This window comes from Periophthalmus magnuspinnatus, chromosome 20 (genome assembly GCF_009829125.3).
Source record: "Periophthalmus magnuspinnatus isolate fPerMag1 chromosome 20, fPerMag1.2.pri, whole genome shotgun sequence".
NCBI lineage: Eukaryota > Metazoa > Chordata > Actinopteri > Gobiiformes > Gobiidae > Periophthalmus > Periophthalmus magnuspinnatus.
In genome coordinates, this window is record NC_047145.1 from 12,819,152 (window position 1) to 12,845,558 (window position 26,407).

General features: G+C 39.0%; 2 protein-coding genes across 2 annotated transcripts; both read right to left on the bottom strand.

Annotated features, from left to right (window-relative positions):
• Positions 1-799: 799 nt before the first annotated feature.
• On the bottom strand, positions 800-6,701 carry vopp1b (VOPP1 WW domain binding protein b). Its single transcript, XM_033985894.2, has 5 exons — positions 6,410-6,701; positions 5,954-6,012; positions 4,929-5,006; positions 3,903-4,036; positions 800-2,617 (listed from the first exon to the last, which is right to left on the bottom strand). Exons 1-5 carry the CDS (start codon positions 6,674-6,676, stop codon positions 2,466-2,468), a joined length of 690 nt encoding a protein of 229 aa, XP_033841785.1. The 5' UTR covers positions 6,677-6,701; the 3' UTR covers positions 800-2,465.
• A 3,360-nt stretch (positions 6,702-10,061) lies between these two features.
• Positions 10,062-26,228, bottom strand: LOC117388084 (E3 ubiquitin-protein ligase HECW1). The gene is made up of 29 exons (XM_055230064.1): positions 26,064-26,228; positions 24,782-25,091; positions 24,261-24,368; positions 23,839-23,933; positions 23,392-23,467; positions 22,577-22,746; positions 22,281-22,423; positions 22,023-22,123; positions 20,848-21,674; positions 20,113-20,620; positions 19,174-19,272; positions 18,366-18,528; positions 17,972-18,075; positions 17,619-17,725; positions 17,308-17,493; positions 16,688-16,822; positions 16,490-16,598; positions 15,958-16,054; positions 15,769-15,852; positions 15,550-15,656; positions 14,748-14,862; positions 14,554-14,667; positions 13,737-13,889; positions 13,543-13,641; positions 12,740-12,869; positions 11,636-11,782; positions 11,400-11,514; positions 10,864-11,062; positions 10,062-10,195 (listed from the first exon to the last, which is right to left on the bottom strand). Exons 1-29 carry the CDS (start codon positions 26,088-26,090, stop codon positions 10,084-10,086), a joined length of 4,740 nt encoding a protein of 1,579 aa, XP_055086039.1. The 5' UTR covers positions 26,091-26,228; the 3' UTR covers positions 10,062-10,083.
• Positions 26,229-26,407: the final 179 nt, after the last annotated feature.

The following is a 26,407-nucleotide window of genomic DNA, read 5'->3' on the forward strand; positions in this document are numbered from 1 at the left end:
AATCCTAAATGTGATTTCCTGAATTTTTTTCCCCATTCTGTCTCTCATAGTGGAAGTGAACCTATGATGAAAGTTACAGGCCTTGCTCATCTTTTTAAGTGGGAGAACTTGCACAATTCGTGGCTGACTAAATACTCTTTTGTCCCATTGTAAGTATGGATGTTTGTTGAGTCATTAGTTGTGGAATGATGGCTTGCAATTTTAGATGGACTGGATTTGTCAAGTTGAGTTAGATTATTTAGATTTGATAATTAGTACCGATTTCAAAATACTGATGCTTGAAATGAGCAAATAAATCTGTTAATGAGTAATAAGAATGCCTTTGATTCATATAGCACTTTCTGGACACTATAGTGCATTATTAATTTACTCCATACTCGGTGTTACTCGGCTAAGCTACTGGGACAGACTGACAGAAGAGATTTCCAGTCTGCAGCATGGGCCCCTCCAACCACCACCAACACTCAATATTCACTCTAGACTGGGTGAAGTGTCTTGCCAAAGGACACAACACTTTTTGCCATGGTGTCCCATTTGCTATTTCCAGCAGTCCCCGATTCAAGTACTAACTGGCCCTGCTTAGCGTCTGAGAACTGACAAGTTTAAGCCTTGACAAGGAGTTTACACCACAATGGGTTCAGTCATTGTGCCCTAATTGTCTTACCTCATAAAAAGGTTTGTGAAAAAAACAAACAGAAGACAACATACTTTCATCCAATACAAAGTGCATTTAGTAGAATATTAAAATATAGACAAATTACAACACGGGACATTTTGAACAGAAATTACTACGCTTCTTTAAAGTTATGGGATGAAAAGTTTTTATTTGATTTGGAGGACTGGCATTACTTCAGGTGGCTGTGCAGGTTGCCTCTCACACACCTCAGATACACACCTCCATTTGTGCTTAATACAAGTTCCCATCATATTTGTCCACTGTCTGCACAAAGAACACAACATGCAAAACGTGAGCCCTGCTATCCAGCGACTCCACAAGCTATGAGAAGTCCACCAAACCACCACAGAGAAACGGCTGAATTCTTTGCCTGGGCACAGATATTTAAAGTGTCATTCCTTTTTGGTGGGGTGAGTTGTGGCCTCCTTCCCTCTCCTAGAAACTTTTTTCTGAAGGTACCAAACTATTCCTGCCCAAGTGTTGAACAGGTCAGCTAAAAGTAGACTAAAAGTAGACTTTAAAAACACACAGGAGCACTTGTTAAAAAGGAGGGAGGTGTGGCTCTGTCCAGGAGGAAGCAACAAAAAACGTATTCAGGTACAGGATAAATCTGAAGTGCAAAGATGGACATTGGTTTCAAAGTCGATGAGCATAAAATTCCAGCTGTCTTCAATTTGCTAATTCAAGAATAAGGTAAGTTAAGAAATCATTAAAGGCCCTGCACACGATTTATTTCCATGTAGTTCAGAAAAAAAATTCTTCCTGTAAAGATATTTGCAGCTCTTGAGGTCAGAATGCTGTGTATGTGCTGAGCATGCTAGTTGATGTTAGCATAGTGATGGCAAAACACCGCACTGGCCTCTGAGAGTTGTGAAAAACACTTATAAACTCATCACAGTGAAAAATTACAATGCCCTGACTTCAAAAAGTAAATCTGGAATAACTGGAATAACTCTGCAAACCGTTTAAAATGAACTAGTACTGTTTTTCATGTTTTTAAGAATGTAAAAAATCAGGTACAGAGCCTTTAATGGACTATTTCAAGCAACAGTTGCAAGCTACTACCGTGAAGTCATTTACTCCATACTGAACTTGTAAATACATGTTACTTTGAAATGACCAAACTTGCCTTTTCATAAAGAGAAGTTATAAAAAATGCAGAGAAATCCAGTGTATACTTTTTTTTAATTATTTCTGCCAGTACACCTCAGATGTTTTTGCCACCAAATCCTGTAGCCTACCCTGTCTTTTGTAGATATATGTGTTGGAAATTTGTACTTTTAGGCTGAAAATCTGTACAAAGCATGTGAAAACTTCATTAGAACATTTGAGTAAATCCTGTAGAACCATGCTTTTTAAAGATCAGTATTCCTTTGGCTTCAAATGTAGTGAAACAACCACGCTTCAGCATCGCTACTCAATTATTGATACTAGTCCTACCTTAAGTCCTACTGCAATGACCTTAATGGCCTGCTCTTGTAACAGCGCATAGAGTAAAAAGGAGAGACAAAGTGTGATATGTGCTCTAGCTTTAACCTTACCTGCACATTGTGGTGGAACACATCATTTTTTTTGGTCCGTTTTTTCAAATGGAAACATAGAATCGCAAAGCTAACCGTTAAATACATTTTCAAGATTCACCCTCAGGTCTCATAGAAACATGGACGGTTACTTTAAATCATTGCAGTGTCATGCTGTGTGTTTGGTGCTCCAGAACCATTGAAACATACTCCAGTTCATCTGAGAGAGGGTTCCTCCAGCCCCTCAGTTCAAAAGTCTGTGGCCGGAGTTACGTTTTGTCGCTGTTTTGGAATATTTGTTCATAAGAGGGCGGGGGGTGGTTGCAGTAGGACGGGGGTGGGGGGTAGGAGACCGGGTACACCACAGGTTCAGGGACCCCGCTCATCCTGTAGGCGTGGACAGAGCCTGGCTGCTGGGACACTGTGGACAAGAAGACAGCAGTCAAACATCATCATAATACACTGCCTGGCCAAAAAAAAAAAAAAGTCGCCACTTAGATTTAACTAAGCAAATAGGTACGAGCCTCCTCCAGTTGCTCAGGTCTAGGTTCAGCAAAGTCTATGCTCAAAGAATGAGGTCAGCTGACACTTGAATATACTGAATGACCAGGTTATTCCATCAATGGATTTTTTCTTCCCTGATGGCACGGACTTATTCTAAGATGACAATGCCAGGATTCATCGGGCTCAAATTGTGAAAGAGTGGTTCAGAGAGCATGAGACATCATTTTCACACATGGATTGTCCACCACAGAGTTCAGACCTTAACCCCATTGAGAATCTTTGGGATGTGCTGGAGAAGGCTTTGTGCAGCGGTCGGACATTACCATCATCAATGCAAGATCTTGGTGAAAGATTAATGCAACACTGGATGGAAATAAATCTTGTGACACTGCAGAAGCTTATAGAAACTATGCCACAGCGAATGTGTGCCGTAATCAAAGCTAAAGGCGGTCCAACCAAATATTAGTGTGTCCCCTTTTTTTCTAGGTGCCGAGTTTTGGCCAGGCAGTGCAATACACACTACTGTTTGGATTTTGTGTGCTGCTGTGGAGTGATTTTGTTTATAAATGGCCACCTTTTGAGTTTTAAGACACAAATGGCAAAAAAATAATGAATTGTAATTGCCAATAAAATTAAAATAGGTTTAACCTATGATTATAGGTAATTTAGGCCAACATATAAGGACATAAGCCTATCTTATTCTATAGCTGTTCTTAGGCTCTGTAAACAGAATTAAGGTTTAGATACACTAGACTTTATTGTCCCAGCTGGGAAATTGTCCTTCAATGTTACTGGGGCAACCGGTCAGGAGCAGTGGGAGCTTATAGTGCAACTCACGCAAACCCATCTCAGATCTTGACCTAGGCTTGATCAGGTATACCTGGTAGGTGGAATAGGTTAGTCAAGCCTGCAGAGCATGTTTTTGGTCAGGAAAACCTGTGGAAGTTTATCGCCCACTTCTATATGATGGAATCCATACGTATCAGCAGCAGGCTATGAGACATAAGTTCTGCTGATTTGCTGCTCATCCAGCAAGTTTAGAGAATACACTTTTTATATTAAATAAATTACATATTGGAATCAGGCAAATTTAATTTACACTCCCTTATATCCACCATTTAACAAATACTTGGAGAACACAGATGTAGATTTGACACGCTGGCCTCCTCATGCAGTGCACACATATGCCAGTGCTGTGATACCTGGAGAGTTGACAGGATGTCTGGTGAAGGACACATTGAAAGCAGGCTCATCCCTCAAAGGAGAAGGGTACATCCTCCTGCGAATGAAGAAACCCGCTCCGCAGCAGAACAGCACAGCCATCATCAGCAGCAGCCTGAGCACACACACGTTCTGAGTTTCCATATTTTGAGGGGACATTACACTGACTTGCATTCATTTCCTGGACACTGATCCCAACTAGGTTTGTCACGATATTTGCTTTAACAATAATTTTTGGAGATCAGTATTTATTGTGGGTACTTTTTGTTGTTTTCCTGTGCTTCCCCATAAAGGAGACATGACCCCATGAATTGAGTTTGTACACATATTTTTGTCCCACAATGTAATAAATATCTGCCCACACACCAACATACACATTGTCGGGGCTATCATCGTTTTTTCCTTGACTTTACCTTGACTTACATTGATTTTCTGGAGACAGGTGCTACTTAACCTAAACCCTAACTTTAAGCTATTTTCACCCATATCCTAACTTTATATCATGATGTTGATCTAAAAATAAATGATTATTTGGTAGGCCGGTGCCCATGATATGAGTGTGTATACAGATTTTAGTCCCCACTATGTGATACCCAACCCAACCGCACACACTCTCACAAATGAACTGTCTATGGCTGGTGAACCTGAGCATCTGCCGACAGAGAAATGCAATTAACTGCTCATCGGAAATATCCAACCTCCATTGTTCTGTTTTCCAGATCCTAGTTAGATAGTATTTGTTATAGCTTGGCTCCTGTACCTTGCCATATTAATCTTTTGGCTTTTGACCTCCATTTTTGGTTTATTTATGCTCAGAGAAGATGTAAACTTTGTGCTAGTTTTTATTTCAGGTGGATAGGGCCAGTAATCATTCTAGAAATTCTAAAAACAGCTCATTTCCATGTACATTTCAGGAACTGATTTGGCCCCTTGCACAGAAATGAGGAAATGAAAAAAAAACTTTAAAATCTCCACTAGGCCTATATCTGTTAGAACTGAAGTCTCACCAGAAGTACCAGAGCCTCTGAATGGACAGGGCCCGCACACAGCAGCGAGTGCCACAGCAGTCTTCATATGAGCGGCATCTGCAACTCACAACATGCTTGGATTAGCATTCTGGTTACATATAGCCTATTGCAGAGTGTACAGTTTGTGTGAATGCAAAGACAAGTAATCAGGGGATTATTCTGCCTATGTTTACTGATGCATGCTGGTTCTACCTTTTTATGGGTTTAGCTAGGGACGCACCGATCCAGGTATTTCAGTTCGGATACAGATTTCAATACAATGCTTTAAAGAATCTGCCAGTGTCAACCAATACCAGTGCAGAGACTGACAATAGCATTAAATAATAATAATAATAATAATGATAATAAATCCCTAGTTTTAGCTTCCTGGTGCCATTTTGGGCACTTTTCTACATTAAAAAGATATATTTTTTATGAATTGTTGATTACTATGGCAACAGTCCAAATGTTATTTTTTTTAATCATTCTAAAACCAAAGAATAGGCCACAGTGAAACGATGGAACTCAGAAATTCACACATAGTAACAGTTTATGACAATGAGTTCAAGGCTGTTACACAGACAAATGTTCAAGTGTTTTCCTAAAATAAGCAAGTACATGTCCTATGTGAAATGTAGACCTACAAGTTACAACAGGTAGTAGTAGGACTGTGCATTTAATACATTTTTTAATTGATATTTGGTCATTTCTAACCATCAATGATCAGCATGCAAATCTTTAATAAAAGAGATCTACAGATGTCTAAAATGTGTCATGTTAATTAAATTGACATTTAATGCATTTTAAATAATTTTTGAATTGATGAAATCCAAATGAATTCTTGTAATAAAAAGGCTTGTAATAAACACACCGGTTTGAAGTATTCACTGTATTGGCGACCAGTCTATGGCCCTCAGTCGGCCCTCAGCTTTGTCTGTGTTTTTACATGTGGCCCTTAATGAGAATAGTTTTGACACTCCTGCCCTACCAGGTATAGTCTATTGTTAAAAGAGCAGCTTACTCACATGAAGTAGATGGGATATCCTCCTTCAAAGTACCAACAGTACTTCTTAGCTTCAATTACCTGCAACAAAGCATCACTTAGACCACAGAGAAGAACAAAGACCAAAACTGTAAATACAAAACTGTAAACACATGCTCATTTTGTGGGAATGGGGCAACAACTGTTATAGACGTCATCTGTTAATTAGCTCATAAGCATATTTAATTACCAAAAAAAAATTAAAAGAGATAGATGTCCTACTGGCCCTGTGACCCGGAAAGATTGTCAAGCTGCATCTTAACAACACTGGAGAAGGGAGGGCACCTATGTAAGGATGCTATATGCAAAATCACTTTCTATTGTTCCAGACTAAATCCAGACTACAATGTGTTATAATCTTGTTGAAAAGTAGCACTTCTCCATGACATTCACAAAATAAAATGACAAATTCACCCTAAAACAAAACGGATCCACTCACCTCTAACAACAGCCCGGATACGAGGGCCAGCAGCGGAACCAGTGCGCTCGGCATGTTTGGGTCAGGACAAGAACTCCGAGACGACGGGGGAAGGACGCTCACATTAGCCGCTACGTGGACGGAATGGAGCTGGTCATTTGGCCCGAGCATCCGCAGGCTCCTCTCGGCCCTCCATCCGTGCGCAGAGACAGCAGACTCAGGGAGAGGCGGCGGCGGAGGAGACACGGGGCCTGTTCGGTTCCTGAAAGAGCGGAGACAAAGCTGCATCAGGCGGTGACGTCAGACGCATTACGCACAGTTCCGCCCCAGTAAATCAAACAGAGGGATGCTGGGGATGGATGACAACTATTATGTAGGCCTATTATTAGATTGTTTTTTGAATGTCGAATTAGATTAGGCAATGTCAGGGACGTTTTCTAATATCCAAAAAGACAATTCATAGCATGTTTGGTTTATTCTGATCAAGCCTCTAAAAAAATTTGTTCATTTCTTTTATCATTATAATTTTTGGTAAAACTTTATATGCCTGAAGATTGAAGATTGCCAAAAGATTGAAAAAAGATTGAATCCATATATATATGTGTGTGTGTGTGTGTATGTATATATATATATATTTATATATATATATTTATTTCTTAACTTAGCTTTAATTATCATCCCTGTAAATATATGTTCTTATTTTGACCCAGAAAGATGACAAATATCAAAATAGCTATATTTTAATTTTTACTAGGCTACGTTTTACTTCTTTACTACCACCCTAGTCAAAAAGTCCTATTTTGATTCTTACAGGATTCTAATAGGAATTGTAAAATCTAATAGACTTTTTGACAAAAAAACAACAACATTGCTTTTCATAACAGCTGTGACTTTTCCAGTCCTGTCATGTCCTGTGGGGTCCACTGCCTGGCTATCCCATTGTGGCAGCTCTGCATGTTATAAAGGTGCACTACGTAACTTTTCTGGTGGATTATCTGCCACCTTCTTGTCTCTACAGAGCTGTTGTTTTGCCTGGAATGTTTCACAGTATGGCATTAAATCCTATCTCTCTTTCCTTTATTTGAATGCAGGTGATTTTTACTGATGCCATACTGCAAAGCAATAACATCTTTACTGAGACAAGAAGGTGCTGAAAACTCCATAAAAGTTATACATTGAAACTTAAAGTTATACATTGAAACTTAAAGTTATACATTGAAACTTAAAGTTATACATTGAAACTTTTGAGAAAATACTTGTTGATGTTTGGTTTAGAGTTTTCTTTATTGGACAGCGTTGAGTGACAAATGCAGTAAACAATATTAATTTGACTTATCCCACATGACATTCTTAACACATGCAGTTCTAAAATGGCTTTATGAATACATTAAGGAACAGTGATTTCTACTTAAAAAAAAACCCCCAAAGAAATAAACAAACTTACACGCATGAACAAGGCTTGCAGCGAAGGCAACAAATGTAAACACATAGTAGAAATAGCTACAAAAGAGTAGAAAATATGCACAGCCTGGTGGTATATAAGGCCTCCACAGTGCAGCCATACTAACAATGGTTTATATGTATTAGAGCAGAGTACTGTTGAATACTGGTGTAGATAGTCCTGTTTTTTCATATTGATTCACATGTACTGTTATGTGCATTGAGAGGAGACTGTAAAATGCATAAATAAATACATAAGTACACATAAGTGGAAAAAATTAGCAAAATTATACAGTATTGCCAAATGCAGTTGTGAATATAATTAGATTTTTAAATTAATTAAGGAAATTATTGATTCTAAACAGGACTGTGAATCATAGGGCTGCAAGAAATATCACAGTTGAAATTACATCACATTTTTGGGCCAAATAAATAACATAAGCAGCAGTTATGCAACTTCCTCTGCAAACAACAAAATATCCTGTCTACATGAGGTCTTACTGTGTATAAAACAAGTTGCAAGTTTGTACGATTGATGCCACAGAACGTACATTATTGCATATCATACAGTGTTATTCGCACCAGACCAGAATCACATATTGCAGAGCTAACAAAAAATACATACAAAGAATTCTTTAATGTAGATTTCAAATAATGTAAACATGATATACCATTCTAGAAGATAGCAAGTGGAAGACATGCGTAAGACCAGTTCTGGTAGCTGAATACAAGCCCTGTTAAACGGTAAAAAAAAATTATAATAATAATAATAATTTGATTCAACTAGTCACAAATAAATAAATAAACAAATACATAAAGTAGTATATTTTTGCTGCCCTGATGTCAGGCAGTAAAGATTGTACTAGTCACATATGTAAAAACACAGTGGAATAGTTGAAAAAGTGTATTTGTATTGCACTTTTTGCTTCCACCAATGCAATTCTATACACTGTACATTAACATACGATTTAAAAAAAAACTTGGGAGATGACGGCAAATTTACAGAGGATTTGAATGTTTTGATAAAGATTTAAAAACTACTAGTCTTAAATTCTAAGTAAAAGGCCCTGTACCTGATTTTTCTTTCCATGTATTTGGGCTAAACTTGACTTGCCCTAGTACAGATGTAGCTCAAGTAGCTCTTCAGGTCAAGATAAGTACGCTGTGTACTGTCTACATCTGATTAGAAATCATTTTATTGTCAAAAAATCAGGACGTGCATGTTAGCATGCTAGTTAGCATGCTTGTTCACCATCTCAACACAACTCTGCTGTGGTCTCTGAGCTTATGGCTCACTGTAAAATTTAAGCATTTAAGATTAACTGCTTCTGTTTGTTTAGTTTTTAAGACAATAAAAATCAGGTACAGCACTTTTAAATGACCAAGAATGTCTGAATAATTAACCAGATTGCCAATAAAGTCTACAATCTTATTTTGAAATCTCTTGTCACGTTAGGGGCTCCATACTAAGCAAAACCCTAACAAAAAATACGGCATCTAATTTAGACAATATTTGAGACAATTGTTGAGTTTCTTGACCTGCAAGATTAATCTCTTTTAGTATTGTATTTTAGAACAGTTTGGTCCTAAGCTGTGTACAAAGTCTATGCAAAGTTCTGAATTGAAGTGTTTTCCACTGTTATGAGATAAAGACTTTTGATGCCATAATTAACTTAATTTAAATGGTTGTATTTAAGTACAATAATAATTTATATCTACATGTATTGTATGTATATAACACTTAATAATAGGCTTCTTGAGCATTGACTCTATAAAAAGGAGTGTTTATGGCTGCCTATAATATATGATCCACAATAAAAATGAAATAGAAATGAATAATTTTGAAAAAAGAAATATTTTTACAGAATTTCAAATAAAAAACAAAATTCATTCATTACTTAGTCCTCTTGAGATTGTTTACTCACAAGGCCCCCATACATTATTACTGAATGAAAATAGATATAAGGTTAATGTCACCTCCTGTTTGTTTTAAAGTATTTTAGAGAGCATTGGTTTTGTATATATCTGAAAGCAATAAAAAAAGGTGGATACTTTTCTCCTATGTATACTTTTTGACAAATATCTCTCTTATTGCAGTCCTCGTGTTTCATGTTTGACAGTGTTAGTGACCTCTGTAGTGGTAGAATCTGATCTTCCACATGGAGAGTATACAGACTACATGTACTGGCTCCATCACACACGCTCTGGAGAAGGACTCTGTGTTTTGACCTCATGGGATGATGTCCTAGTGGGGGTCACTCCAGACCAAAGGTGCTAGTCTCCTCCACAGCCGTCAGCAACTTCTCGTACAGCATGGAGTAGGAGGGGTACGGAGGCAGGTCCAAGCGGTTAAAACATGTGTGCGCCCTAAGAGACACACAGGCGCAAGTCAATACTTTACATATTTTAAGTCATGGAAATCTGTGTGGAAATGTGGTCTTAAAGCTGGAATATGTGCTTTTACTGGTTTAAAAACAACAATATTGTCAAAACTGAATCTGTGTCACCATTAGCTGTCATGTACTGAGCGGACATTATTTTGTGGGTTTACGTACTACTTTCAGCCTTAGGATCTGGCAAATAGCAACCCAAGATGCGGTTACTCATTGAAAATCAGCTTGAGAATCAAAACACAAATTCACAACAACAAAAAAAACCCTTTAAATCATGTAATTTTTAAAAAAAATTGGAATTTTGAGTAAATCATAGCTGTAAGTAAAATAAATATTTGATTTCACCATATTTACTTCATATCAATATCTGTGAACTTATATAAAACTACTTTTATCTTACAAATTATTTTGATAATGGCTTGAATTATGATTCTTTTGCTAATATATGAGACATTTGCTACATCACTATATTCAAAAGCTTAGCCCTATGACAATGCTACATGGGTAAGTGAACAAGGGGGGGATTTCAGTGGCAGCTTCGGTGTCTTACGGGTAAACTAATATAATGGAAATACATGAATTACAAAACAGACAATATAAGCTTTTGAAAACTTTTTTTAAACTTGTTTGTGTGGGTCAGACCTGGGCAGTGATGTGATCTTGCCCCACTTCTCGATACAGAAGCGCCGCAGACCGTTGGACCCCCGCAGAGCAGCGAAGCCTTCATAGGGCACACTGGATGTCCCGGTGACAAACTGCAGGAGGCGCAGTCGCTGCTCGTTGTTGAATCTCTCCACAGCAGCCCAGAACCAGCGCATTACTATGTGGCCATCGTGATAGCCTGCCAGATTCACACAAGAGGAGACAAGGGGACTGAGTTTATCTGGAACACAGAATCACAGCTTAACATTGAGCTACAGGGCAAGTTTCTGTAACTTTTGTACTGGTGTGTAGTATTGATAAACATACATACTTTCCTCTTGCTAATTAATTAATTGCTGATGGGTTCCATGGGTACTTTTTTACTACTTGAGTAATTTGAATAAAAAATATATAAACGAAAATAATACATAGTGAGGCAAATCCTGTAATGTTAACAATGCTTTAAGATAAAAAAGACAGATCAACTTTATGGCATTCAGTGTGGACATATACTTTGGCATACAGTTACAGCATACCTCCTCTGTACTCAGTATTATTCCTCCAGTCGTTGAGGTCGATCTCCACTCTCCCTGCGATCACCAGCTCCAGCTCACGGGCATCAAACACTGAAACCAGCCTGGAGTCCACCACCTGAGGGACACACAGCATTCAGAACAGCTCCCCATGATTTTAGGTTTACAGTATAGAGAGCTCTTCCTGGTTTTAGTGTGTTTTTAGTTTTCCAGTACAGAGACGCCATGTGCTGCCTCACCTCATAGAAGCCCCTGATGAGCGCCTCTGTCTGCTGCACCACTCCTCTCTCCACTCTCCACTTAGTCATTCTTTCAATGTAGTCCTTCTTGTTCTTCTCTGTCACCTGGATGTTGGCTCCTCCAGACTTCAGCTCTCTCTCGGTTACCTGTCGGCACATGCACAAGTTTACATTTAATATTATTTGTTAGTAATTAATAGGCCTGTCACGATAACACATTTTGAGGTGCAATATATTGTTGAAGTAAATATAGGCCATAAACGATAATATTGAAACCAAATCTTGGAGCAAAAATATCTCCAAAAAACTATTATACATTTACAATATTATTAAAATGTGAGCTGTAATAAATAAATAAATAACAGAATGCAACACTTAAAGTAGTTATTTTGTATATATAATAGGTCATAGAAGCTCTGATCTCACTGTAGTACAGAAAAATTTTCCCACTGGTACAAAGAAAAAGTACCCACAAAAAATTATTGTTCCATCCATCATGTATTAAACATAAATTGATATAGTACTTATTGTTGTAGGCCTAGTAATTAAGCCACTGGTGATTTTATAACCACTGTATGCCATTTGGCGCCAATGATACAAAAAGCTAAATAGGCTTTTGCAGTCTCACGGCATAACTTTAGTAATAGGACAATTACAATAGTCCTTTATGTCTGTGTAATCCCTCAGTCATCCAGGTCTGATCCAGAGTAAAAGCCAAAAGTAAAATCTGTCAACTGGACAAAAAGTTGTAGCAGTGAAGATGTTTCGCTGCTCATCCAAGCCGCTTCTACAGTTCTGGTCAGATTGCTGGTGGACACTGCCTTATATATCTGTCAACTGGACTTTTTACTTTTTTACTTTTAGCTTTTAGGATAGTTCTTTATAATATTAGGTGGCAGATAATAACAAACCAGGCAAAATTACAATTTGTAAATGTGATGGCAACTGTTGGCCTGGTTTAACTTCATGATTGAACTTTGATTAACAATATGACTGTACAATTAGGGTTAGTTCATATTTTGTAATGATGAATTATAAACATAGTCACACTGAGGTATGTTTTAGGACTTATGGAATATTAAAACATTTAGTCCAGAGTCTGACCTGCCCGAAGACTTCCTCGTTGACAGTGAAGGTGAGCTCCAGGATGTTGGTGATGTCATTGTCCTTGACCCACTGTAGAGACTGGTGGAATTCCTCGTCCAGGTACTCCAGATCAGACAAGTCTGTGGGTCTAAACAACCACAGAAACAGAAAAACTAAGTCATAAGTTTCACATTTTACACACAGTATTATGCTGATACTGTAACATTATGATATTTACTATGGCAATGTTTTCTACATAAAAACCATACCTGGAATTTTGTTATGTTTCATTTATGCATGTTTCATTAATACTGCATATTCAAACCTGCTTCTCAAAACCTCAAAATGCCTGATCCCACTGCATGATGTCATCAGGTGGTAATCTGGAAATTGCACTTTTGTACTGATAGTCCATACACCTTCATCTCACTCATTCTGATTCACTGCACTTAGACTATCAAGTAGATATTGTTTTAAACATTACTCAATGCATCAATAGGAGGCAAATCATGACAACTACTGCTCGTAACCGTGGTGATTTGAATGTTCGGAAATCAGGACTGAATTCAATTATTTTGCCTACAATATTTTAGCTACCATTTGTAATTAGATTGGTCAACGCAGCCTCTGTACTATCACATAAGACCACTAGACACTACCTATGTTAATGCTGTCTGATAGTGTGCCAGCTTTGGTCTGACAAAAGAAGACCAGAAACCACAGTTGAGACTGAATAAAGATCAGATGGTAGCTTTAAGGCCCATATAATATAATTAGTTTTTAAAAAATATTGTAGAAAAGCTACTAAAAATGTCACTCACAGTCTTAGAAGAGCCTTGTAAAATGGACGGGTGAAGAAAGCATCCAACAGGTACTGATGGATCAATGCCAGGCCCAGGATACGACCACAGAAGCGGAACCTGTAGCGAGTTCAACAAACATGTGTGAACTGAGAGCTAGTGTGGGTGGGACTATGTCTGGGACCCTGTGTATGTGTTGGTGCTGCGATGCTTACCATTCCAGGTAGTTCTCCACAAAGGCAGACATGGGACTAATCTGAACCGTGTACGTGTCGTTGGCCGAGTATTCGAACAAGCCGTAATAAGGATTAAACAGCTCCTGAGACAACAGGAAGAAGAACTCTCTGGATGGACCGCTATAGTCCAGTCTGAGAATAAAATAGCACATAGAGATCAAATGAGGGGATTGGTCAACAAATGTTTAGTGACACTTTAGATAAACTAGTAAAAGCACAGAGTTAGGGATAGGTGGGAGATATATTGCATGAAAATAATATAAAAAACTGAGAAGTGTTTAACTATCCAAGCATTACTATAGTAATGTTCTGATATTTTGTGTTTAGTTCAGAGCTGACCCCTATTGTTGTTCTTATAACTGTTTATGTGTTGTTGTTAATTTAATTGCTTTTGTATGTCATACTTGGTTCCTACGCCGACAAGTTAATATAAAGATTCTATTTGTCAGTTATTGGTCTGTTTTGGAGACTGGCTCTAGTGAGTTCAGACTGCCATTGTTTGCTCTTGTTTGGGTGTGGGTTGCTGCCTACAGTAGCCCTTACTAAATAAATAAATAAACAAATAAACAACCAGAAGAAATTTGGTGTGTTTCCTTACATCAGAACGCTACAATTTCTACTCTTTTGTGATCACTTTGGTGGAATACTAGAACCTGAACCAAGCTATTTACAGGTACATTTAGAAATTTTCTTATTTGACTGGTTGGAAAAAATATTATCTGATTTTTGTTGTTAAAAAAAATTATGATTTATAGTAACCCCCTACACCGATAAGACAAAATATTCAGTCACATACCCCTCTTCTCCATGAAAGGTGACGTAAAGCTTGCTCCGCTGTAATTCTTTCCGAGAATAGGCCATGATCTGGTTAAACGTCCCCTCCAGAAGGTGTTCTCGTCTGATAAGTAGTCTACATAGAAATATTGTTAGTATATGATATTATTTTATAGTGACCAGTTAACTGAGCATATGAAAGTGTGTTGAACTGACTTGATCTTGCCTGGTCCCTGGCCATAGCCTTTAGCTTCTAGCTTCCTGTAGAAGTTTCTGAGTTTGGCTTCAAAGTCTCGACGGTACGGAGCCGGTGCCCTGGCTCTCTGAGGCCCTACTCCACAGAACAGAAGAATAGAATGTTTGACAAAGGAAATACACTGGTCATTTGTGTGTAGACAAAAATAGACATAAAAAACACGAATCAGTTTTTAAAATGTTTTTGTCCACTTTCTTTCTACAAAGCATTAAATAGTAATTTACTGCCTCCATTCTTATCTTCCTAGAAACACCAAAATCAATATAATCAATCAGACATTAATGGGGAAGTATCATCTGTCAAAAACTGTTCTCAAATGCTGATAGGCGTCTTACTATTTATTTTTATTTAATTTTATTTATTTTTATTTATTTATGCAATTATTATTAGTATCCTCAGTGGTAATAAGAATATAGAAAAGAAACATGCCAACTAATATTCTTACTTTCCTAAACTGTAAAATTCACATAAATTACACATAAATCACATAAAACACATTGACAACCTTACTGTCCTATTAATTAAATGCATATTTGCCTTATAGTCCAGAATCTCCTGAATGTCATGATCAATCGCATTAGCACTCTCCAAGTGACTCCTGGCATGAACTGTGCCAATCAGCCAATATCTTTCCCTCTTGTCTCTCCTTAAGTTGACAACTCACCTAAGTGCTCCATGAAGAACACACTGTACTTTCATTGAATCACATCAATCAAAAGAACAATATTTTTTCTTTTCCTAAATTGTACAAAATGTCCATACCTGGAGAGTTCTGTGGGGATGAGCCGGGAGAACAGCGGGGTGAAAAGTTAAAACCAGGATGGATTGGATGAGGGGACACATAAGACATCACCTCATCCTCAAATAAACTGCAACAATACACCAAATATCACCATTAGGACATAAATAGTGAAGAAACTATCTAATACAGTCTATTGTAAAGTGTCTATTTTTCCTTCTATTCACTGTTACGTTTTTTACCTGAGAAGAATGACCAGGTCTGCATCACATGATAGCTTCTCCACTGCTGCAGTGCCTTCTGTGCGGATATAGTGGATCTTTTCTCTATGAAAAAACAATATCACATCAGGAAAAGGCTATTGGTTCTAAATTATATTATTTACTGTATTAGATGGTGTTGGGGTGTTTAGTATTAGATCTGAGAGATACCTGAGAGCGTGGTTTGTGCTCAGACTTGGCTGGCGATCCTGAAGCATGTCAAAGATGTTTGGTTGTCGGAGGAAGGCCACAATCTTGTCGTTATAGGCTGCAAAGTACAAAAACACACACAACTTCAATTATATCCAATAACTTGATTATAATTTGTTTTTTATGCATTTGTTTTTAATGCATTTAATACTTCATATTACTACCACCACTACAGAGTACAAATTTCAGTCAGGTGCACTATGTAATATTTTTTGTAGAGGGTCCACCACCTGCTTGTTTACTCTACTACAGTATGGCATTCACGCTTATCTATTTTGCATTTGTTCAGTTACAGGTGTTTTTATTGTTTGCATTTAGGAGCAGGGTTGCCTCCACAGATTTAAACACTTGCTAATTTAATGCCATACTGTGGAAAATTCCAGGCAATAAAATCTCCATGAAGACAAGCAGGTGGCGGACCACCATTAGAAATGTTAGATAGTGCACCTTTAAAATTGGTACAGTTGACCCATAAGAATTGTGCAACACTCACAAGGAGGGGACATTTGTTGATCTAAGTGCTGGTTGCGTATTGCAGCTATTAGCATGTTCGCCGGTCTGGCCATTAAGGAAGTCCCACGGTTTCTGGACACTTCTGATGCCTGTAAACATACATAACACCATAAACAAAGACCTCCTTCAAACTTAAAACAGGTTTAAAACTTTGTGTTGGATTAGGGAAGAGTCGTACCTCTCCAGCACTGTAGCTGCGCAGCCTCTGAAGGTGCTGTTTGTGAGCAAGGTAACCTGGAAGGCGGCCATTTTGTAGAGGGATTCGAGGGTCGATAAAGGTGGTAGCACGACTGTTATGATCTACAAAGAAAGACTAATAGAAAAAAGAAAGTTACATAATGTAGAGAGACCCATCCAGTCTCCTTATCCATGACTGAACAGAGAATAGCTGAAATGCCTGCCAGCAGAGTTCAGTTTAATCCTCACTGACCACCAAAGCTCTGCTGCTGCTGAACGCACTGTTGCCAAATGAAATACAATTGCTATTCCCTTTTTGGGTGCAGTTAATATTGCATATATATGCACATAATACATAAACAAACAAAAATAAACAAAATAAATAAAACATAATACATTGCTCATTGTTAAGATCAGGAAAATCTTTGGTGTTATAGTTTCATTTTCCAGGAGAGTTCTGCTACTCATTTTGAATTCACAGACTTCACAAATTGATTCTGAAGTGCATCAGTCAGGGTTCAGGATCTAATAATCTAATAATCGTGAATTATAACATTCTGATGTCTCCTCTCATAACACTACAATTTGACATAGATAGTGCTACCTGGACTGTTCTCCTACCTTGCCCTGTGGATCTGTCTTGATTTCCCAGCCCCGTGGCAGCTCCAGTTGGGTATCTGCAAATTTATTGAGAAAGACCACCAAGTCTCTGTTGTGTTGATAGCGCTCGAAGTTTCTGGCATCACGACGGACTTTTAAGATCATATGTTTGACACAGCTACTGCTGGTGAACATCCTGTAGGCTGCCTGTCACACACAAGAGAAAAGTCTATGTAAGGATTCAAAACAAATACCATACCAGAGCACAGATTATAAACCATAAAGTAAAGTATTTTTGAAGTCATTACATCAATGTTAATCCTATGACTCACATAGTTACTGTGCAACACAGTGAAAAACTCCGGGTGTGTGATGAATTTGACCGCAGGTGACTGGAGGAGATGGCTGAGCTTGGTGTTACTGGATTGTGAGCCTGGACCTGCAGAGTTCACATGGGTCAGTATACGGTACACTTACTAACTAACTAACATACATGACCACTCATACAGACAGTGGTTCAGTATATGTCAGTGTGTAAAATAGATGAGGTTTTGCTCTGCATTCAAAATATGCCATGAGCAAACACCTGCAGCCCTGGGAGGCCACCCTTATAATGTACACTGGACCAACAATAAGTTTCCTGATGGGACACTGTCTCACTCTGACCACACAAGTACATACACACCTGTTGGAGTCCACTCAGCCTGTGTATCAGAGCTGTTTGTGCGTTCTGGCCGTGAGCTTTCCCCCTCATCTTCTGTGGCCATTGTCCTCTGGATACTTTCGTATCTGTGTCAACAAATACATTAACACATGCTGGGAAAAAATCAGGCACTATAGACATGAGATTGATATAATTAGTAAAAAATTTTAAATCCTTTTGTTTGGTTTGGTACCCATCTAGACTGGTCATGGTTTTCTATGTGTAGTTCAATCTTTATACCCAGTTTAGAAGTGCAGACTGAAATTATGGTTTAAAACATAATGATGCAAAGCCCAGACCTGTCAAATTTTCTTAAAAATGTTATTATTTCCCATATAAAATGGAATGTTGGTGATATGACAGAACTTGTACTGACCTGCGGTTGAGCTGCTCCATCTGCTGGGTGGACCCGGAGCGGGGCAGGCCATGGCTACACTTGGTGCCACACTCGCTGTGGTTGGGCCGGTGCCAGGTGGTGGTCCGGTGCACGTGGTCCACATAGAACACTCTGCCATGGCTGTCCACGCGGGCCTCCCAGTCTGCAGGACATACAGCAATAGGTTAGGTTCAGGTAACTTCATAAACTTATAGTTTAGTTTAAAATTTAGCTGTAGGGCAGGTCAGAATTCAGTGGTAGAATTTGCTGTTTAATTCTCAAATTGAAGATGTTTTGTCCTGGTTTAAGGGTAGTATCTCAGTAGTCACTGGGCCTATTTACATGCAACAGTGGCCCAAATGTCAACATCATTTCTGTCTGCACAAAAGAACTACGGTGAAATTGTTTTCTGACTATATCTTCAAAAAAGTGATAGTAGCATTACTTAATCACAAAGGTTACAAGGAGTTTGCGCCAATAAATTTAATATGACAAGTGGACCCTCTTCCCAACAGGATTTGTGGAGTTTTTATATTTGGATTTCTTTTAAAACCAATGAATTTTAAGTTATCTTGACCATTCCTATACATTTGACATAAATGTCTAGAATATCGTGAACACAACCTATACAGTAGACATTTTCATATTTAGAAATACAGCCATAACAACTCGTACTATTTTTCTGACTTGAAGGTATATGGGCAGTTTTCCCTTTCCATGAATAATGTGATGAAAATGACTGCATTAATAACTGCATTAGTGTGAGCAAGCAGTAGACTCCAGGGTAAGACTAGAGACAGGGGCTTACTTGGAGGTAAGGCTGTGTCATTGGCAGGAGAGAAATGGTTTAGCTCATGGCTGGGTCTCAGGACGGGAAGATGACAAAGAGGAGGAATGGAGTCTGAGCCTACAGGACAGACACCAGAGATAGAGGATGTGATGTAATGACTATAAGGAATGGACAGAGGCAGAATGATTAGAAAAACATTGTTGGTTCATTTCAGACAGCCAACTGTCTGAATGTGTGAAGAAAAATAGAGAGACAGTAGAGAGACAGTTGACGGAGAAATAGGACAGCAAACAGGGTCAGAGAAAATGTTGCCATAGATGAAAAGGATTTGACAATGTTGTTAATTACAAACAAATCAACTAAATGATTGATGAGAAGCAGATGTGGTATGTAATTTCAATCTATCAATCTATGAGAAATCTGCTATACTTCCATTTTGCCCTAACACCTCAGATTAACAGATTGGTTCTTTGTTCAATGATTCTGCAGAACTCCTAAATGTCTTTCAGTCCCCTGTAATATTTTTTTCCTTTCTTTTTTCCTCATAAGCATCCATAATTGTGTTGATATGGATGGACTAATGATTGTTGCTAATCTACCTGTCAATCACACTCATCTGAACTCAGGGGGATTCAATGGCATCTTTAGAAATGTGTGTTCTGGAGCCCTGGCAACCTGGATACAAAATTTTACCAGCAACATACCAAGGCCATGGCACACTTGATCTTCCTGATAGGAAAATCAAGTTAGAAAAACATGAAACAAGCTTGCCAGCTTAAACCATAAATTTGATTAAAACCTTTACTTCTTGTTGACAAGGAGAAAAACAATGATGGTGCTGAATAACCTCTAGACGTTGAATATGGACAACATTATTGGCTGAGATCTTTTTATGTACAGTATGTATAGTTCCATGTACGATTACCAATATACAATGGACTTGGTAAAAATACTCACCTATGCCATGCCGCTCACTAGGACCTGGGACCCCCGGGACAGCACACATTCCTGTCTCCCCTTGACGAGCTTCTTTCTGGGTGAGCGGACGTCCAGCTCCTCCCTCCTGCCCTTCGTCTAACGCAGACCCGAAGGCGCTATTCTCCTCATCCTCCTCGTCCTGGGAGGAGAACACGGTGCTGCCGGAGAGCCGGTTACTGTCGGCAGAGGAGAGGCGTGCGTGCTCCCTGCCCTCATACATGGAGTGGCTCTGAGCAGAGGTGCTGTAGCAGGACGTACTATAACAGGAGGTGCTGTAGCAGGACGTGTCACAGAACTCACAGTCGTGCTCCCCTCCTGCTCTGGAGCTGCTCCCGGGACCACCCTGCTCTTCCTCACTGTATGAAGAGGACCCAGGCGGCCTCCTCCCCTCACCGCGCTCCAGCAAGTGGTTCAGCTCGGACAGCCGCTCGATGGACAAGCTGCGGGGAAGAGTGCGACGACAACACCGGCCTGAACACTCTATGACCTGCAACAGACCACATGTACAAAGTCATTATTGTGTAGTTACAGTATAGTTACGATTTAATACATGTGCTGAGTTATGTACATTGAATTGTAAATATGAATGATGTAAACACTACTAAGGATAGGCAATACACATTATGACAATATCACCAAAATATCATATTGTCACACATGAGCTCACAGTTTAGTTTTTATCTTCTTGCACTGACTCTGCAGAGCCAATCCTACCTGTGAGGGGGACTGTGTCGCTTCATCCTCCTCTTCCTCTGGCACTTCCTCTGTGAGTTTGGGTGTCTGGGGCGCTGAAGATGTTTTTTGGCTCTCTTCCTCCTGAGGCTCCTCCAGGCTGGATGCTTGAGCTGAGGGCAGGCTGTGGAGCAGGTGGTGTATCCGGATGTAGTGAGACCGGGGAGTCTCAGGCTCCCCGCAGGCAGAGGCTATCACTGTCTCCAGCTCAGACACTGGTAGAGAGCAGGGGCGGGTCTTACGCCCTGAAGGAGCTTGGGAGTTGTAGTTTGAGAAGAGGGACTGGCAGCCACAGGGGGCAGGGCTCAGGTCTCCATTAGTCACTGCCTGAGGTGTCACCAGAGATGCCTCGATATTTGAGTCTTGGGTTGGGTCAAATTTATCTGAGTTCTCGGTTTCTATAGTTAAATCTTTATCATTAGTTGTTTCTTGTGGTGGTTCAATCTTTGTCTCATTCTCAGTATCTCTGGGCCCTTCAATCACCTCTATGGGCACTTCCTGTAATTGCTGTCCCCCCTCTTCATTGGTATTTAGTTCTTCAGCCTGGACCTCATTGTTCTCAGGACCATTTGCCACTTCTTCTAACGTCTGTTCCTTGTCCTGCTCTGGGCTCTCTGATTGGGCAGGAGCAGTCTCAGGTGTGGGGGCAGTTAGCTCTGGTGCACAGGGGTCTTTAGGACTATCACCAGGGAGATCCATGATGTCCGGTCCAACGCTGACAGTGTCCTCTTCAGGGTTGTTGTGATTATTGTCTTCTGCATTGGTTTCAAGTGCTGGTACTTCAATGACAAGTGACAAGTCCTCATCATCTGAAAGCACAAAGTCATGAGATTACAAATTGAAACAGACTTAATACTGACATAAGCCAGTGTTCCAAGTGCTCACAGAAAATTTGGCATAAACATCTGATAAAATACTAGATTAAGCACTGTAGGAGGCAGATGATTTAGTGATATTTGAGAAAAGCTACTGTCATAATGACTTGCTGGAACCTAAGGTACTTGTTTTTGCACAAAAACACAACTTAAGTACATCTTCTCTAAATTCATAAAATAATTTGTAATAAGCTATTTTTTGTAGTTTTTAAAGCAGTATTTATGAACTGCAATATTGAAGTTAAAAAATAGGCCATAGACAGCAAAACTGAATTGAAGTACCTGGGTGAATAGATGAAGTTAGCTCAAAACGGAACTGCAGTTGTCCACAGACATGATCTGTGGGCAACCTCCGACCTAAAGTATAACTCACAACACGGTCACTGCAAAAACAGCCACAGCAAAGTTAATTAACAACTATCAATATAAAATTAAATGGAATAAAGAACTTAATCACACATAGAATTTGCAAGAGCAGACAAGCCTTAGAAAAATTTGATGATTGAAAGGAAAGTGCAAAAATGAAATCAGTTGTTTTACCCAATGGCATGTTTTTCCAGCAGCCTTTGAACCGGGATGGACAGTTTTCCAAGGAACCGTTTGATGATTGGTCGACTTTTGGCAAATTTGTCCTTGACCTCTATCTCCAGGACATCAGTGGGAAGAGACACAAAGCTGAACCTCTGATGACAAAAATACACACAACTTCATGTTACACAACCTAGCAGTTAAAAAGTTCATAAATAATTCTTCATCTCTGCTGCCATGTTTTTGTTGATAGTGGTCGATTAAGTAGTCTTAAATCTTTCATACGCTCTTCCATATTATAAATGTACCTCTGCAGTCCACTGAGGGTTGACGGTGTTGCAGGCCACTCCAGAGCGCTTCTCCTGTCCATGGTGAGGCAGAGATGGGAAGATGCTGTGTTTTCCCGGCTGAATGCACAGTTTCAGGTAGGGATCCGGATTAAAAAACATCCCCTTCTTTATCCCCACAGCCTGGATGTCTTCAAATCATACCCAGAAAAAGGACAAGTTTAGAAGTTAGAAGCGTTAACTAGAGCTCTCCCAATATTTTGTAGCCGATATGTACGGCTTTTTATATACTGTGTCCTTTTTATTATGTGATATGAGTGCTAAGATAGATAGATAGATGGATAGATGGATAGAGGGATAGATGGATAAATAAATAAACCTATAAAATCAAATAAAAGCCAAATCATAAAATAGCAATAAATAAGTAAAACTATTTTAACTATGATAAAGGACCATTCTTTTCTAATTCTTAAAATAAATATTATTCCTTTTTAAACACTGACATAAAATAGAATAAATTAAGTTATTCTTATCATACAAACACTGGATTGCACACTAGATGAAGCACAGGCTGGGCAAACAAGGAACGGGGGAGGAAATCAACACAACAATATAAAGGACCAGCTCAAGTGAAGTGAAAAAGAGGGACTGAGGAACATGGAGATCTGGAACTGTAATGAAAATTCATCATGTAATAAGTACTTATAAATCAAATCTGTACATTCAAGTGGTCAGATGATAACTGCATTAGATCTGATTATGTAAGTTGGTTGAAGTCTGAAATATGAGGACTATAAAACGGATAAGACCACACGATGACAAGTATAAAGTGTTACCTGACAGAGTGAAGCTGATGAGCCTCCTCCTGCCCTGTTCAGTGTTCACTTCTGGGCTCACCACTGTCTTTGACACCTGCAATAACAATGACTCATTATTCAAATGAATTTAGGTGAGAAACTTATTCAGAATAAACAGGTAACATGGGAAATCATCAAAATATAAGATTTAACTCATGGGTACTTCTTCAGTTGAAACTATTCGATTTCTAATTATGTATGAAAAAATATATTCCCATTCAATCTAAATATGTCTTGCTCTCTACTATCACTTATATATAATCATACTCAGAGAGTATCTCAGCGCATGCATTCAAATATACAAGTAGACAATGTCTTAATAAACACTGTAGGTTAATGTTTTTAATGGGCATTGACTACATTCCCTAAAAGCATGCCCTTTATCATCTTGACATTTTTGCATTGAAACAATGTATTGAACCATACTGTAGACGTGCTGGTCTTGATGGTGACACTGGGGGTGGTTGCTCTCAAAGCTCCACTGTCTCCATGGTAATACCTGAAGCACACCTGAGTCTCAGCTGAGGACATAGAGAGGACACAAATGAGAAAAGCTATCCACTAGACAAAGTAAAGGACATGGACAGGGCTGAACTTAACTGTCCCTTTATAATAAGAGTATTTAACCCTTTTATTTTCAGTTACTCAAAACAAGTAACATGTTAGCTGTATACAAAAATCCAGCTAGACAAAAATAAATTGCATAATACATTGTGCCATAGTTGGCTATATCTTACTGGTTTATTATATTAACCTCCTGAGTTGTTGAATGAGTACAAGCATTGTAATTCTTTCTTGAGTTTAGAATTGTAGAATTATGATTATAATTGAATCATAATTAAACTTACCATTAGGGAAGGGTATGCTTGTGTCAAATTTCCACACAATCTGTCCCTTTTGGGAACCGCTAATTCCTCTGCTTTTGTAGTCCAGGAAGTTTTCAGAAGACGTTTCATCTGGAAAAAGAAGTGTTCAAGAATATAAGATTTTAATGATCCCATTTAAGAATATGTGTTTGATAATATTAGTCGTACTATGCTACTTTTCAGGCGGCAAGTACACCGTTTGCGTTTCCATAGAGATGTTACTGCTCTGACTGAAATATTCAACAATATTAAAAGTATTAAACTTTATCTATCTCTATGGATATAACCAGGTGACAGTGTAGTGTAAGTGTAATGCAATAATGTGGAACATTCCAGGCAAGGAAATAACGTCTCCACCAGAAAAGTTACATAGCGCCTGCCAACCATCACACTCAATCAACCCCATACAGGCCTACTCACATACACAGAGCAGTGTTTTTGCCATATTTTAACATTATTCAAAAAGAATAAATAGAAAAACAACAATCACACAACTTTATTACCAAGGAGATACATTCCAATCCAGTCCCCAGCATCCACATGCTCTTTAATGTCCCAGGATATGACCAGATCTTGGGACTGCCCCACGGTGTAGTGTGAGGCACTGGCCGTGAGAGTGGAGCGGGCATCGGGGGAAACCAAGTCAGTGTCACTGGTGGAGCGGGACAGACCCAGCAGTAGGGAGTTGGACACAGCGTAGGTCTCTGGACTGAAGTTGAGCCGGACCACATCCTTGGAGCGCTGCTGGGCCTGGCTACTGCGCGAGGGGGAGGCCATGGACGCCAGGCTCAGGAAGCAGTTCTGGTGCAGGTTCTACAAAACAACAAAATCAATGGAAATAAGTAGCAGTTAGTAGTTTGCTTCATTAAGAGGTTAGGAGTTAAGTAGTTACTAAGCTTTAATCATTCTAAATAAATCATTTGTTCATCATGAATTAAGTCTTAAGTTAGTTTTGTTCATGCTTTAATAAGGCTAATTAAAGTGTAGTTTTACAAAATGTATCACTCTCTGAGTTAGGATAGCTAGGACAAGAAATAAATCATGTGCATTAGATCATCATCAAAATTTAGCCTACAGCTGTTTAATGTGTTTTGTTTATTGGCTATTTACGAAAAAGTCCGAAATATCGGAGAAAGGTGGAGGGAAAGTAATAGATACAGTGTTTGTCACAGATCCTGCTGTAATTATGGTGGCACAGGCGATGCTTATTTGATTTACTTTTAACAGTCTGTAGTAAAAATGTCACAATGAATAATCTTTTTTGTATAATATACTTAAGTTGAATTTGTTTATGATAAACATAGAACATGCTTTCCTCTAATGGAAAAATGTATGTTGCTATAAACATTACAGTGATACAGGAAATTAATCACAAACCTAATTTAGACATATTTTGACACTTCACCAGCAAATTCTTGTGAGATGAAATCATTGAATCTTTATAAACATGCATTACATACATCATTTAGCCTACTAGACCAGTCTTCAGTGTTCAGTTCGCTGATACGGAAGACTGACATGTCGAATACTCTAAACATTTTAACTGAGACCCATAAATCATTGAACAGCTCATAATAGAGAGGTACTTCGCTTAGCCCTGTACCTCTCATTGTTATTAATGGCACCACATGACTTGGATCATTAACAATCAGATCCTTCCATTTACAGGGCAGTGGATGGATGTCACCCGAGAGCACAGCTAAGGTGCGGCCGCTGCTGAGGAGAGGAGGAGGCTACATCGTTTAGCATCACTAAGAGACGGTGGCAGAGGCTAAACGCTCCTACCTGAGAGAAGAGGACGGATCGGATCATGCTCTGGCAGAAATGTTCCAGAGCCAAACGGCGTACACGCGTGCTGATCTAACATCCAACAAGATCCATCGGTTCTGGGAAGGCAAAGCGGAACGGACACAGGAGCACACGGGCGGGCCGAGTCACATCGCTCTCTGGGATAATCGATAGTAAAGCCGGACAAATACTTAAGAACTTCCGGTACTTCATCATAAAATACATAGCACATATGAGTTCCGCCAGTGCTTTTTGAGAGCCACCATTTGATTATATGTAATTTAGTCTCCTTGTTTTAATTTACGCATTAACTTATGCCTCATTAAATACAAAATAATCCA

Coding starts and splice junctions, on each gene's coding strand:
- vopp1b (XM_033985894.2), bottom strand. CDS start 6,676: ATGCAGCTTTGTCTCCGCTCTTTCAGGAACCGAACAGGCCCCGTGTCT. Junction 5,007..5,953: donor GGATATCCCATCTACTTCAT/GTGAGTAAGCTG, acceptor TGTGAGTTGCAG/ATGCCGCTCATATGAAGACT. Junction 2,618..3,902: donor ACATCCTGTCAACTCTCCAG/GTATCACAGCAC, acceptor TCTTGTCCACAG/TGTCCCAGCAGCCAGGCTCT.
- LOC117388084 (XM_055230064.1), bottom strand. CDS start 26,090: ATGATCCGATCCGTCCTCTTCTCTCAG. Junction 16,823..17,307: donor AGACAGATCCACAGGGCAAG/GTAGGAGAACAG, acceptor TTTTTCTATTAG/TCTTTCTTTGTAGATCATAA. Junction 16,599..16,687: donor GCAGCTACAGTGCTGGAGAG/GTACGACTCTTC, acceptor GTATGTTTACAG/GCATCAGAAGTGTCCAGAAA.